Below are 16,081 nucleotides of genomic sequence, written 5' to 3' on the forward strand. Positions count from 1 at the left end.
GGAAACTGGATGAAAACTGTATTTTAATTCTGCTGAATTTGCAGGGTAATGGATCACCAGTCCATCACAGATAATTGTGGTACATTAACAAATTGTTTGGAAGTAAATAGGTTGTAGTCCATTGACTTTTTCCTACATTGCTCTTTTCCCTCTTTGTTAAAGAAAAACCCAAAACCAACCAAACAAACCAAAAAAACCTCTAAAATATTACACCTTCCAAGAAGGTAAAAGAATTGTACAAACACGATCTATATTTTCATAGCTATATATGTCACTAAGAATTCTCTGGCTCTAAGGTAATCTAATTTCTTCCCATTCCATTAACATTCTGCAACCTTTTAGATAATTAATTTTTCAAGGATACTGCTTTAATAAAAGTCATGTTGCTTGGATATGTTTTATTGCTGCTGAAGTAGGAAATATGTTTCAGCAAGTGACCTTGAAATGAAAACAACCAAAATTAATAACCCCCATTTCCAACACTTTTTTAAAATAATGTGTGGGGTTTTTGGTTTTTTTGGGGGAGGGCGAGTGTGTTTGAAATTTTGTTGTTGGTTTTGAAAGCATTTAATTTAAAGTGTTGACTAATGGCATTAAATACTTCATCCTCAATTGAACAAAATATTTGCTGGCTCCCAGATTCACTGGGGTGTCCTGAAACTGAAGCACAGGAGGTAGTGTTCACTCCAAAAACACTGCCTCTACCACAGTCTACCAAAAGCTCTTCACAATTACCCGCAGTTCTGAATCACTTGCAGACCTCCTCACCTACCTCAAGTTATCTCCTCCCAGTCACCTACAATTTTCATCTTCCATGTTCTTTTAATTTATTACAACTTCCCCCATCTCCTTTAGCATGTGCTATGTCAGCATGACTATTTAACTTGATACAACACTGTAATACTGTGAAGTCCTGACCTGGCTCTTGTACAGCTCCTCCTTGCCTTTCTATCCAGGCCAAGCACAGTGCCCAGTATATGTCACAAAGCTTCTGTCAATGGCCTCTTGGAACCATGCTGTCATTTTCCTGCATTGCTCTGATTTGTCTTGAAATCAATTGCTCTTGATTAATTTGCACCACAGGCCTTCCTTGTCTTCTCTCTTGCAACTGCCCATTTTCTCTAACTCTTTGATGAGCAGCATGGATTCACTCCATTCAGGGCAAGATTTCAGCCTATTAATGAGGGCCCCTCTTAGATACACACATTTTCATGTGCTGATGGGAATTCTCAGTATCATTTTGGGTAAGAAGAACTGCTTCAAAGATCTAGGGAATTCAGCACAGTTGTGTCTCTCTTTGTGGCCACAGCAACATAAATCTTGATTACACATGCAATAACCTAATTAATTGCTTAAATGGAACAGGATAAACCACAAGGGCTAGGCCTACATCCTCAGTACCCTGCTCTCCAGCAATAACACAAGTACTTGTAGCTTTTAATAACACCTAAGTAAAAGGTGGGGCAGTTCAATTTGTATTTCTTCCTTCAGTCCTAGAACAGGGAGAATCACCTATTCAGTGAGAAATGTTTCCAGTTTACTTCCAAGACTTATCAGTCTTTTCATCCAAATACAGGTAGCTATGGAAAGTGAAGTGTACAGCCCTAGTGGACTATAAACCACAGTATTTTTCCCATGCAAAGACAAAAATCCAATTTATCTCCAACAGCAAAATGTCATTGCAGCACTCCTGAAAAACAAACCTAAGACTTCTTTATCAGAACTTTGCTCACCCTTGGATTGAATTATAAATTCAATAGCAGCAACTTCTGATTGATGGTGATTTCTTGTTTCAATAATGCAGACAACAAACTTATCTATGCCAACATGCCAAGTGGCTTCCAGATACCAATCATTAAGCAAAGCAGCTATATTAGTAAACAAATGGTAATGAAAAAAAACAATAGGAATGCTGTCATAAACTAGCTGCAATGAAAGTTTAGCTAGAGGATACAATAGAGGATGATTTGCTTACATAAGGCTAACAGCTCCAGTAATTAATTTCAACCACGCATGAACCATTATAATCCCATGAAAATGCACAGCCTGAAATCAGAGCAAGGGGAGCTCCGTGCAGCATTACTAAAACCTTTTTGAGCTGAAATCCTGATTCAAAACCCTTCCTTCAGTGAAGTTTGGAAAATTCTGAAACAAAAAATAAAGAGCTGGGACACATTTGACAAGAACCACTGTTAGCTGAAATACTAACTGTGAAATGAGCATTTTAAAGGAATTTCGTTGATTGGAATGAAGACACCATCATTGTATTTTCTCTTACTAAAATACATAGAACTTTGTCCCAGCAAAACATTAAAAGGACTGAGACTGCTCTTACAAGACCTTGGAGAAAATAAGCTTATAGTTCAAGCTCTAGTAACTCAAAATGACAGCCAGTCACATCCATTTTGTTAGCTTTGTTTTCCAGTTTAGACAAAACCTAGTACTATGCACTGCACATTCTTGGATCAGTTAATCATTTAATATTCCGCTTGCTGTTTCACATTTAGGGTCATAGTCTATGTACATGAAACATTGCACTGTAAACAGATTTATTTTCACTAAGTACATAAACTGCATTCTGTAGATAGGTAACATTCTGCTAAATGAAAATGCACAAACATGGACCCTTGGCCATTAAAAAACCCTGAGAGGAGGAACATACTCACGCAGAAGCTTCACAGTCCCTTTACGTGTCTGCTCATCTTTACTGTCACATCAAAACTCACAAATCAGCTCCCAGCACTGAGTCCCTTCCTACTGAAGTCCCACACAGTCACAAACCCATGATGCTGGATGTGCACTGATGTGGGTCTTCAGATCCTGCTCAGAAACACTCCGCACAGGCATCAGAGAAGTGGGGACTAGGAAAAATTTGGCCTACTAAGCAGGAAGGAAAGTCTAATAATAAGTAGCACTGAGAAGAGCAAAGTGTTCAGATTTTTCTTCTTCACAATTCATATTAATTGCCACCAGGTATCAATGTATCAGTGACAGAGGGATAAGAACTTAGGGAGAGAATAGGTTGGGGCTTTTAATGTCAGGGTTTTCTAAACTAGCCTAATAAACAGTACGTAGGGAACTGATTGCAATGGTCTTGGGTTAGACAGTCTCAGAGCCACAAGAAATTAGTTTTGAGAAACTGAGGGCAACATGTACAACTCCTGGCCTCATCATATTCTAGTAAAAAAAACTCGGGACAGTCGTTTAAGATTTTAGAAATTACAGCACAATGGTACAGTTGATACCATTTTGAAGAGGATATTTAGAGTGTAGTTGTCAAAATTCACAATCATGCTGGAAGGATACCCTGAGCAAACCAGTCCAGAAATATGCTTTGGACGCTCCTCAATAATTTCTTTGTATGATACTTGCAGATAGACCAAATCATCAGGGTCCAAATGAACTGGATAATGTTATGAGAATTCAAATGGTTAAACTGTTCAAAACAGACAAAAGCAAAGCATTTTTGATAAGAATAACCAACTGCACAAAGACTGAAGGAAGCAGGATGGGATGACTGGCAGCAGCTCTGTAGAAGTGGATCTGGGCCATATAACATTTCACAGATTTAACACCATACATGCTCTGTTGTTATAGTGGTTTTAGCAATATACTGTTGCCAAAAAATAAGAAAAGAAAAAAAAAAAACCAGGATCAGCGCACAGAAATAGGGCAAGTTACATAAAATTTTCCTTCTCCTACATTCAGCACTGCTGGCATATCAGGTTAAGAATTACATTTAACTTCAAGCAAGAATAAAATAGGAGAGAATATTTATGAGATCCTGTATATATCTAGGAGATCAGAAATCACATAAATCCTGGGAAAAGAAATTTTTTTCCAAGTGTTGGCCCAGAATGAGAGAGGACCATCTCAGAACAAGAATGGCTGTTGCAAAGTGGAGGGAAATACCTGTTTGCCAAAACTGAAAGTAGAAAAAAGACAGTAGCTTAAGCTACAACAAGGAAGATGTGGATAGGACACTTTAAACAAAGGAAGATGAACAGAAAAGCACTGGAAATTACTGTGGACTGGGTAGGACATGGAGCCTCCACCAATGGGGTTTTAAAAATCTAAGTCAGTTAAGCAGCTATCAGGAAATACTCTGTACCCTGCATCACCATCTCAAAGCCCCTGACCATGCCAATGTACCCATAAGCTTTAAATGCAGCTATTTTTTCTCCTTGGTCACTGTATGTCTCAAACATTTGTATGCAATTATCATGTCTCCTCATTTTCCAGCAGTTAAGCAAGCATTAAATATTTAGTACATCTTCCCTGATGAATCAGTCAAGGTGGTCTTTTACAAGTACTGTTGTCATTCTAAGTATCCACTCCATATGTCTTGATCCTTTAGGCCAACGGATAGTCATAGGAATATTTTATTCCTGAATGTCATTCTACAGTTCTTGAATTACAGTTTTTAAAATTTCCTCTGTTTCCTCACACTCTGGGTTTGCATTTAGAGTACTGTTTTCAGTCGGATTCGTTTTAATTTATGTAGTATAATTCTCCTTTATTTTAGTCATAGAGCTCATCACTGTTGGTGTTTACATGGTACTTGCTGTAATACACAAAACCTCCCCATTTAAAATTATTTACAAACTGACTTAAGACATTAAATTACTTGAAAACATGTCTTCTGCTGAAATCTCAAAGACAGAAAGATAAGTAGCACATTATCAAGTACGATCTAAAATAGAGGCAGGCAATGTCTACCTTTGATCTCAAGATATAAAATGCTGTAGAATCAATTACAGTAATTACAGAACTACTAAGTGGTTTCTCCTGGTACATTTTATAAACTACTCTTGATTATCATGTTTATTACAACTGAACATATAATTTCCTATCTTAAAATATTCATATACAAATGTATTTAGTATTCAGCATATTTGCCAAATACAGTTTAAAAAGAACAGATCTTGTGGTAGACAGTACTAGGTACTAAGTTATCTCAGTAGATGACCACTTGAATGAAATCAAAGCCAGTATGACATTTTTTTATCCTACAAAACTAAAAAATCAGACTGATACACTTTTTTTTTTTTTTTGGTAAGTTTTAGTTATAGGAAGTAATGTATTTATATTTATTTCTCAAAAGAGAAAAGGTGTCTCATATGTGTTTGAGGTCAGTGCTCCAAAGTGTCTTAAGTCCTCTCTAACAGTAACTGGGTGTTTATGCAGCTGACAAAGGCTGCTGAAGATACACCAGGAATCCTATCAGGGTTCAGATTTAGACCCAGACAGGGAAAAACTGCATTACATTGTTACTGAAAGGTTGAGGTGTAACCTCTGTGAAGTGTCTGGCACTGACAGCTTCTTCCAGTGGTAACTGGAGTAGACTGAGCAGTGTGAAGGCCTAGTGGTGCTGTAGTCAACATCCCTAGAAAAGATCCCTTGTTTTCATAAATCACAAGACCGTCACTCAAAGAGTATTTCATTTTAAATGCATTATAGTATGAGTGATACCTTTTTACATAACTTGTTATTTCTAAGCCCTCTATTTTAAAGATGAGAAAGGCTTTGAAAAACATAATTTTTCCTCATCAGCCTGGAAAGGAAAGGCTCCCTGGGGGAGCTGAAATTTCACATAAACACTACTGAAGTTTTCTCTTTGGAAAATATTTTAATGCTGTGGCCTTTTTAGGTGTAATTTATTTTTTTCTTAAAATCAGGAAATTATTGTATTGGGGAAAAAAGTTGATACCTACAAACATCAATATTTTGAGTATCAAAAGAAATATTAGCTTTGAAGAAAGTTGAGCTGTAAGTAATTAACTTCTCTGAAATTATTACATGTTGATATGAATGTAAAGCTTTCTTCAAAACGGAATACTTTTCAACAGCAAAATACAAACCAAGTTATACAGTGCCTTTTGTCCGACTGTGTTCTGCTTAAACTTTTCTGACGGAAAAGAAATCAGCCAGGATTCTGTGTCACATGAGTTTAAGTCAGTTACATAAAGCCTGGCTATGACACAAGTATTTACCTTATTTTTCAACAGTTAGACTCTTTTTCTCCCAGTCATTCAGTTGGTACTCCTACGTCCATTTATGAAGGTAAATACAAAATTTTTTAAGTACCAGTGTTTTTACTCTTTATTTTTAATTTAAAATTATTTCATAAGTATATAGAGGTCTGAAATAGTTTTCCAATCTCTTTAATCTTCATGAATGTAAGAGACATGTGGCCCTCAAGCCATGGTTTTCTGTCAAACAGGAGTATTCTGTTGCTATTACGACCTACGAACTGGCCCATGTAGATACTGGTACCGCAAACAAGTGGACATCTGCTTAGCTTTATGCTTATGAATCACCTTACTGACCTCAGGTAGCCTATCAATAATAACTAAAAGCAGGAATTTGCAAATTATATTTTTCAAATTATATTTTCAAACCTTGCACTGTTTCTACTGTACCATATTCCGATTCATCCATCCAGAACAGACAGCAAAATATCTGCAAATCTGGGAGTTTGCATGGGAAATATTTATCCCTTGATGTAGGGCTGATTTCAAACTCTGTTCAAAGACATGGTCTATAAATAGCAAATATTCCTGAAATAAATGTATTTATGTACTAGACTGAAAACAAATTACTAAAACGAAGCCAACCCTCCGGGGTCAATCAAAGGGCAGGAAAAAGTCCTGAGAGGACCAGTTCTGTTGCTCATGGAGAGGCTGCTGAATTATTTTCTTATCTCTTTCTCAAGTTTCATGCACAGAATCATAAACTCCAGCAGCACACTTCACCTGAGCAACTATATCAGCAAGGAATGTTATCCTGTGCACTAAGTCAACACAGCAGGGCTGCTGAATTCTGCCAGAAATTCTTTACAAAGGAAAAGGCACGAGTGAGATGACTCCCTGAGCTCTGGCTGCTCCCACTGATGCTCAGCGGGAATGAAAATCCCTTTACAAACATTCATTAAGCAGCGAACACTCTGCAATGCTGAGAGCTCGATGTGGAGGCAGTATCTCAGTATTTAGAATCCTCTAGGAAAAGAAGAAAATAATCATGAACTGTTACGGCTTAGGATTGCTCCAGGTCATTGCTTAGGACTGTCTGCCAACACACAGCGCGTACTTAATTTTTAACTAAGCAGGCGACCACGGAGAAACTTACTATTGCCGTGGTAAATTCCCCCCATTTCGTAAAACCTCCCCTCCCCAAGTGCTACACCAAATTCAGCTCCAGCATCCACGCTAGTTCCCAGCTCTGCAACCCGCGGCTTCGTTCAATCAAAATGTGACACGGGGGGAGCGGGGACACCGCACGTGTGTGTAAAAAATTAAGTTCCATCTCCAAATCCTTCCCTCTCGGGCTGGGTCAGCGCCAGAGGGGAGACTCCCGGCTCTGCGGGCAGCGTTTTTAAGACGATCATCTCAATCTGCACAAATGTACCGCGACGCTTTTTTTTTTTTCCCCTCTTTGGCTGGTGCGAGGTTGGGGTGGGGTTTTTGCCTTCCCCACCGCTGGGTTTTTCCTTGCCCCCGAGGCGGAGCGGGCTGCCCTCCGCATCCCCGGCTCCGCGCTGCCCGCCGTGCTCACCTGCTCCCGCGGCGCGGCTCCGGCTCCATCCCCCGCGGCGGCGGCGGCGGCGCTCGGCCGTGCGGGCCGGGCCGGGCCGGGCCGGGCCGGGCCGAGCCGCGGGGCCCCCGGCGGAGCGGCGCGGAGGGGAGCCCTCCCCGCACCTCTCCGCCGGGGCCACCCCCGCCCGGCGCGTCCTGATCCCCCACTTCCCCGCAAGCGGGAGGAGGCGGAGTAAGACAAAAAAGGGGCCGGGTTATCAATTCCCTGTTAACTCTTCTCCTTGCGGTCTCGTCTCCTCCCTTGGGCAGGTTCTGCCAGGAGGGTGGTGCTGATGGAGATGATGGTGGCGGGGGGATGCTCCGTCAAGGGAGTGGGGGTTTGCTGGGGGGAGCAGCAGGGTCCCCGAGCTCCTCTAAACCGAGGTTGATGGGAGCCGTGGTGGCTGCCATCAACCAAGGCCGTGGCCAAGGAAGATTAGCCCTTGCTCATTTAAAGGTTAAGCGCAAAGCTAACCTTTGTGACTAGGTCCTGTCTGCAAGTCTTCCCATCCCGTGGCTCTTGAGAGTGAATAATTTTTTCCCCTACTCCCGCACTCATTCCTATTAAAAGCAGTCTAAAAATGGCAGATTGTTTCTATACTTCGTATACTTACAGGTGTTTATTGCACAAGTATGAAAAAACCCAGCCATGCGCCAGGACCCCGATACAATTAGCACTATAAACATGAGCTAAAGAGATACTCACGTCCCAAGAATTTATAAATTATGTATAAGAGATTCCAGATAAAGAAGAATGCAATGAAACAATACCAGCCAGTATGACAGGCAGGGAACTCAGCACAACATTGCACAAAGTACTGAATGTATTGAACCATTTCCTGTTACAGGTAGTCTTCTGCTGAAATCAGTTTTAATGTACCTGAAGACAGGATTATGAGGAACATGACTGTGTATTGATGGGATTTTCAGGACTGACAAAATTGCTCAAGAACATGCATTCCCTTTACTTTGACAATCCTACCTGGACAAAAAGATTCAGGGGCAGATTATAAGGACAAGATGAGAATGAACATACTGAAAACACATAAACCTAATATTCTATTAAATGTACCGAAGGCATAGAGTAATGATGAAACTCTTGGTCTCCATTATGAAGGAATTCAACAGCTAGATAACAACTAATCTTCTTAACACCTTCAAAGAGCTTTGACTAATTTGAAAGACATGAATGTCCTTTGCAAGCATTGTGTTGACTTGTCCCTATTATGCCATACTTCATGTACATTCTGCTAATTTAATTCTGTAATGTAGAGTCAGCTAAACTGGTGCAGACAAATCCGGGTCTGCCATGCCCAGACTCTTTCAGATACCTTATTTGGAAGATGATGCCATCTATGCCTCATTCTTCCTTCAGGTAAAATTACTCATGTGAATTCTACTTTATGTTATTTGTTGATATAAATTTTTACTTATTTTAAAAGCTCTTCCATTTGAAAGAACTGCCTCAAATCAGCCTTCTAAGAAAAAGATTCTGTTGTCAACTCATAAAACTGTGGGGAATTCACACAGCCTTTTCCCTTACCACCTAATCTTTCCTGGATGTTCCTAAAACTACAATTACGTATCAGTCCTATAGAGTCTCTCCAGACTTCCTGCTTCTGATGCATTTAAAATAGATGTTAGTCATGTAGCTTAACACACTTTAGGGGGAAAAAACCCCAAACCCTTATTTTTATTAAGGTTTTATTACGGTTAACCCAACCCCCACATTTATTAAGGTCTCATCATGGTCTCATCATACAAATTTAGGCAGAATGAAAAAATAATACCTTTTCCTTTGGAGTATTATGCATCTACAATTACATAATGAACTGCAGTCTGTAGCAACCTCTCCTCCCTAAACAATTAAAAGTCCTCATTAAAATAATTTTTTTCTATATTAAAAAGGATTTAGGATATTAAATTAAGTGACCAAACATTGGGAAAGCCAGAAGGCTGTCATGAAACCTTAATTCAGACCTCTTGTGCCTGCGCATTGCAACCCTGTACTTAATTATGAGTTTGTCTGCAGAATACCAGGCTCTATTTGGAACATCTGAAATTATGTAGTGGCAAGCATGTAAGACTGGCTAATTATGTTGCCTCTTCCATTCCCATTCATTTATTCCTTTACTTTCTAGCATCTCTTTTGTGCTCATCCCTATCATCTTTCATCTGAAGATTGTTCTCTCCCTGGTCTGTCTGAAACCTTTACCCTTAGATAACCTTTTGCAGTCATTCAGGTAAAGGTTTTTACTATAGAGTTACAGCAAATGCTAATTATTCCTTCAAAGGTTATTTGTGATTTTCTTCAAAGGTGAGGGGAAAAAAAAGGAATAAAAGGAATAAAAGCAAAGCAAGGGGAAAAAGAGAAGGATACCCAAGGAAATAAAAGTTTCCAGGTTGAACCAGTAGGAAAATAAGGAAACAAGGTCAGTCTTTATGATATCATAGAGCTTCCTTATTACAAAGGATTGGCTCTCAAATTACAAGCTTTACAAAGAGACAGTTGTACTTGAAAGCAAAAGGAGGCATTAAGTTGCCTGGTGCCTTGGAGGGGAAGGATCATGCTGTATTTGTAAATAAGGCTGCAGTGTCTCAATAGACGTTCTGAAAAACTCATGGCTTTTTTTAAACTTGTGACAAAAACTCTACTTTATGTCTGCTTCCATTGGAAGAAGTCCTCGTCAGTCAAAGACTTTGTTTCCTCTCTACAATAAGTAGTACAAAAAATAAACACCTTTGAGAAGCTTATTTTCTATGCTTATTTTCTATGCAGATGCTTGAGAGGTAGCCATGAGCTAATGACTTACACCTTTGATTGGTGAACTTGGTCTTCACGTAGAATTATAATATTAGTGTCAAACTCTTATGTTGTTTTAAAAAGTTTTCCACCAGAACTAACAACAGATGGAAGCAGTGGTGTTTGTGATAGTACTACAGTGAACTAAAAGCAGCAGCTCCACTTTGTGGGACATTTTAGACCTGAAAAGGCTAAATAAATAATATTCTTTAGCAGCAACTATTTGATTTTTTTCTGGAACATGAAAATCCAAAGAAAATTCGAGCTAGAAAAACCGTGCTATTTCTCAAATGAAATAGGGTCTCTAAAGGCTTAAGTTTCCCAATGAAATTGAGTATAAGCATATTTTGTTTTCCTGGCAATCTCAATATGACAAAAGTCAAATTTTCAAAAGAAGTTGCTAAAAATGGTGGTTACTGTCCTGAGTGCTTCAGTCTTCAGGGACTTTCTGACCCTTTCCCATCCATGGTCTTTTCAATCACTGGCAATAGAAACTTGATTTTTTAAATAAAATTCATATCCTCTGCTTCTCATTTGCTTCCAGGAGTTTTAAAAATAAAAAAATATCCTCAAAATTTTGATAATTTTGTGTGCTGAGACATGCTGCAGGGTATAATGGATTTATTTTGAGTGGGATAAGAAAGCAAAACAAATTTCCTGAAAATAAGTCTGTACTTACATACTGAAAGTAAGCCATTACAGTCCAGTAAAATTAAACACTCATGACTTCAGGAACATAAGCGTGCAGATATTTTTTCCCATAGGCTTACTATGCAGTCAAGCTTGTATCATGGGAGATTTTTAATGTGTGACCTTCACAGCCTACCATGCAGAGCTGCTGTGGGGATTAACTAGTTAAGATTTGTAAAGTGCTTTGAAGATTATAAGGCATTAAGTTGCACAAGTGCTAAGCACTATTATTTAATACTTAAGTACAACCAAGCTTTGCAGGACAACTCATGTTCACCTCACTAGAAAGAGCCTTTGTTATTTCAGTACAGTTGTTGCAAGAGGTAAAGCAAGCAGAAGTGACCACAAAAGAGGGAAATTTCTTTCTTGTTTCACTATCAGAGACTAAAATGAGATACAATTGTAGTGGTATTGCAGAAAAATTAGTTGAAAAATAATTTGAAATGCAATGATAGAAATGCACGTAAAACTGCAGGGTCCCTTAATGTGTCAGTACTGTCTCCTATCTTGCCCAAGTAGATCCACAGACTATTCTCAGGAAGTAGAACTCCAAATCCCAGACCTATAGATGGACCAAATTTATCAGCTAAAAAAGCTGCCAAGAGACAGTAGGGATGGGTAAAATCTGTACCTTGGTAAGTCATACTTCATACATATTTTAGCTTATTTAAGTCAAAATTTTGGAAGAAATATGAACACAGACTGCTGTCTTTATTGGGAACACCTTGTTCTGGTACAATTAATTTGTTGGGTTTAATTTTGATATAAACCTTCCTCTTTCTTGTTTTGTAATGTCAGTTTTCAGCAGCAGGAAGTCATTGGGGTCTTTGTGGTAGCAAAGGGACAAAGTATTTGCTAATAAAATCACAATGCAAAACAGGACAATATGACATAATTTTGCACTTAAGTAAGCTGGAGATAGAGGAACACAAGTGTTTCAGGATTGCTGACAGGCACAAACTATAGAGGTTAAGGTGGCATATTGTTGGACCCTGAGCTGCCTCCCAGCATCCTGAAGTCATGAGGATCTTATTTGGCATGCAGAGAAGGAAGGTTGGGTTTATTTACCTTACAAGGACTAATTAATATTCAATGGAAGTGTCTTTTCAAGACAAAGCACTTAGTACTTGCATTTCTTGCCTCTGCAAAAGTGCTGCAGACATTTCACAAGGACAGACTTTTCAAGTATATGCATTTCCTCTCTGTGGCTAAAAATAAAGATTACTTTTCTATAATGTTTTGACATTTTGATCTCATTTGAAGCATATAATAAAAGTTCAGTTCACTGACTGTCTCCAGTAGGTCCTGAAATTCAGCTTTAGAGATAAGTAAAGTTAAAAGAGGGAAAACAGAAAGTGAATGGTGAACTGGCACAAGAGAGATTCCTGTCCATTCCTGGGTCAAGGAAGCTACAGGCTCCTAATGCTTCTACTTCAGAAATCATAGACTTTGCTTCCTCTATTGAGTTAGTAACAATCATTGTGTCACAGAAGATCAAATTACTTGTCCAAAAACACAAATTAAGTCCATGAATAAACCAGAGTTCACCTTAGCTTTCTAGACACTGACCCTGTCCCAGACTGCTTCAGTTATTCAATTTAGAAACAGCTTAAAACAGACTAGAACAGTGTGGTGCACATTGTTCAGAGAAAGGATTTGTGTGTGGTGCCAAATGTGCACTCTCTCAACAGGGCCTTACCAGGATTTTGACCAGCTGTCCCAGGAGATGTGGAAAATTGGAGGCAGTACTCTTCCTTCAGATTCTGCTCTTTAAGCTCAAAAGTGTTCTTGCAGAGATTCAGAGCTTCTTTGTTCTCAACACATTTTAGAGCTTTTCCAAGCCTTTTTCCGAGCCACTCACCTCACAGTTGCTCTCCCACCAGTGTCACAGCAAAAGTGAAAAAAGGAACTCAGCTGTAATATTGTTTTCCTTTGTCTTTTCAGGAACCTTTTTCTTTGATTTTCTTACTGCCTTGTCTTTTGTTTAAAGAATCTTAAATCATACAATGACAGCTACTCGTTATTCATTTTATATTCATTGTGGGTTACTTATGGTGTTGCTCATACAAACAATAAACTACTTGACCTGCATTAATATTCTTAATGCTTATTTCAGCAGAAGTGAAATTGTGTTTCTGAAAGGGTAGACATTTACCAGGTGCATTACAAATCTAGTCAGAATATGAAAAAAGTTGGCTTTTCTGATGCCTGAGTTACTGAGCTTGAAAGATACAACTGCTATTAATTTCTCATATTGTGCAGATTGTCACACACTTTGGAAATGGGTGAATGTGATTCAGTTCTCATGTGATTTTGGTGTATTGAACAAGAAACACAAACACTGTAAAAACAGGACCATCAACAAATGTTTTCAAATGCTGCTAAAGCCACTCTCTATTGTACCAGACAGAAAGAAATACAGTAATTGAGCATCCCATCAGTCCCCCCATGGAATGGGTCACACACCATTAACAGGCAGTGCCACATGGGCAGTATGGAAGGATGGCATGTCCACAGTCTCCTCATAGTGACAGCAGACCAAGATCCATCACAGCAAGACCATGCACACCTTTCTTATCTTTTCTTCAGCTGCAAGATGAGCTTAGAAGAGGGCTTTAAATATTCTTTTGCTGAACGAGGTACCTGAGCTACTGGGAATATGTCAGCTCTCTGGCACCCTAAGCTCCAAGCAGAAATTGTTTTTCTGGGACTGTAGAGTCCTCTGACTTTTCTCCATAGTGCCTGATGCTCCTATTCTTCCCATCCAGACCCAATCCTATACCTCTCAGGACCAAATAGCCCAAAGTGCTCATCTTGACCCAAAGCACAGAGCTCTGGTTTCTTGTCCACCAGCCCATTTCATGGAGGGAAGAGGAGGTGGCAGGGACATTAGGTTAATTTAATTCTTCTGATCACTAAGAAGCAGAAAACACAGGTGATGTGCTCCAGTAAGACCTTCTTGTCTAACCTGCATCAGAACTAGGAAAATTCTCACTTTAGCTGCATATGTGTAACAGTGAGAATTTCTATCCTAAGTAGAGAAAAATATTCTGTCTTGGCAAGAAAAGCTGTTAACATCAAAGAGTCTGAATTTGAGTTCTCAGTGTTTCAAAACTATTCCCATGGTATTCCTCTTGCATACTCAATCCAGTGAAATGCTGAAAATGTTTCTTCTATTCTTTTGTATTTAAAAATAGATTGATGGAAAGGAATTCTTTTGGAAGCACTTAGAGATGGCTCATAGATCTATTATATTCCAGGACCTTTGCCTTTGCCCATTTTTACGCTTCAGTAACAAAGTGAAGTCTTATGCCTCATTGCAAACTGATTTTCTCTCTCTTGTCTTTTATTTTAAATTAGTTTTATGAAAAGATATTTGGAAAAAAACACACAAAACCAAAAAATTAAGAGAACATTACTAAAAATAAAACCAAGCAAAGAACATGTGATGAACAGTTGCAGAGTCCTCTCAGTCCAGAAGAACAGACTTAGCAAAAACTGTGCCTTTTTCTTAACCTCATAACAATTAATTCAATAATAAGTAGGAGATTCTTAAGATCTGGGAAGAACTCCTATTATAGTTATGGGTGTCCACACAGGGGGATGGGATCTCTAGAGTAAATCTCTATCCATGTTTATCATAATCTCACCAAAATCTTCTACCTTAACCACTTCATTCCAGAATCTTTCTGCACCCTCCTATGAGCAAGAGGAAACTCACATTCAGAAAGCAAGTGGAAGTGGAAGTGGGTGCTGAAGAACAATGATGAGGCATTCTGGAGACCACACCTCAAAGATCTTTCTCAAAGGCCATCTCTGAATCCCTATGCCCCCTCCCCAGGCCACAGAATGCAGGTGTGCAGCAATTGCAGGTTGTGAAAGCACCCCTAGGCTATGCTCTGGATAGAAATTAAGTCAACTATTAGGTCATGGGAATCTTACTCTCTTTTCATATCTAAAACTTTTTAATAACTTTCCTTTTCCTTCTCCAGAAAGGAGAAAAATCTTGAGGAAAATCCTGACAAGGCTGCTGAACTGCTGGTGCAGTCCATTGCAGTTCCAGGCACAAAAGAACACTACCTCACTTGGAAATTTCTCATCCTTGCTTCAGGCATTAGCTCCCTCAGCTTCACTTCCCAAGAAGACACATGCTGAGCAGGGGATTCACTGCACTCACAGGTGCACTGAGTTGCTATCCTGGTTCTTTATTATGGAACTATTTCCATTTTGAAGGGAGCTGCCTGTAATTTCCAGCTAGGTCTTTAACAGAGGCTTTTACTTAATTGTTGACAAAGCTTTTTTTCACTTTTTATAATAAACTGTCTTTCTGAATTTCACTTTGCATCTTGAAAATATACCTTCTTTAGTTCACTAAAGCTGTAGGTTCACTTTTCTTGTGCCTCTGAAGGATCCTAATACCAGTTAGAACACCCAAAACACACAAAAGAACTTTAGCAGACTTTGAAATGGTTAGTTATTTTAGACTTACCCATAGAGCTTACTTTCCAAGAACATTCAGATTTCTCCTTTGGAAGCATACTGTTGTCGTCAGCAGGGAGAAATGAACATGTTCCTCTATTGATCTTACTTGGAGCATTTAGGCCTCAAGAGAACAACCAGTGGCAGGAAAAGCACCTGGCATAAGGAGTAAAAAGATGTGGTTGAAATGCAGTACTCCCAAAATCTTCAAATAGAAAAGCTGTCAAAATGTTCTTGAGCACGAGTTGACTTTAGGTTGGCATCTCTGTATTTTGACAGGAATTGCAATGAAGACCTGAAGGGAAATGTCTGGTAAGGGCCAGGATGCTGGATGTTATTGCATTCAGAGGGACAGGGAGCAGGGAACTTCTTTACCTTCTCTGGATATGGTTACACAGCAAGCTGTTGGGCTTCTAGCAGTTTAGCCACTGCCAATCACACTTGTCACATAGCTGTGCTCTAGTTCTGCATCTACAGCAAAGATTTTTAGAGCTTGCTAACCACATATCTGCACTTAGACAACATATACAATTCC

At 39.1% G+C, this 16,081-nt stretch overlaps 1 protein-coding gene across 2 annotated transcripts in view; it reads right to left on the bottom strand.

Annotated features, from left to right (window-relative positions):
- Positions 1-16,081, bottom strand: part of TRMT9B (tRNA methyltransferase 9B (putative)) — a 109,842-nt gene that overhangs the window by 11,406 nt on the left and 82,355 nt on the right. The window contains exon 3 of one of the 2 annotated variants that reach the window (XM_066548402.1): positions 15,557-15,702. In XM_066548402.1, the coding sequence (XP_066404499.1) occupies positions 15,557-15,582 (26 nt within the window). In that variant the 5' untranslated portion in view covers positions 15,583-15,702. Of the gene's footprint in view, positions 1-7,554; positions 7,635-15,556; positions 15,703-16,081 lie in introns of those variants that run through there. The other variant, XM_066548401.1, reaches the window with a different exon arrangement.

This window comes from Molothrus aeneus, chromosome 4, assembly GCF_037042795.1.
Source record: "Molothrus aeneus isolate 106 chromosome 4, BPBGC_Maene_1.0, whole genome shotgun sequence".
Classification (NCBI taxonomy): Eukaryota; Metazoa; Chordata; class Aves; order Passeriformes; family Icteridae; genus Molothrus; species Molothrus aeneus.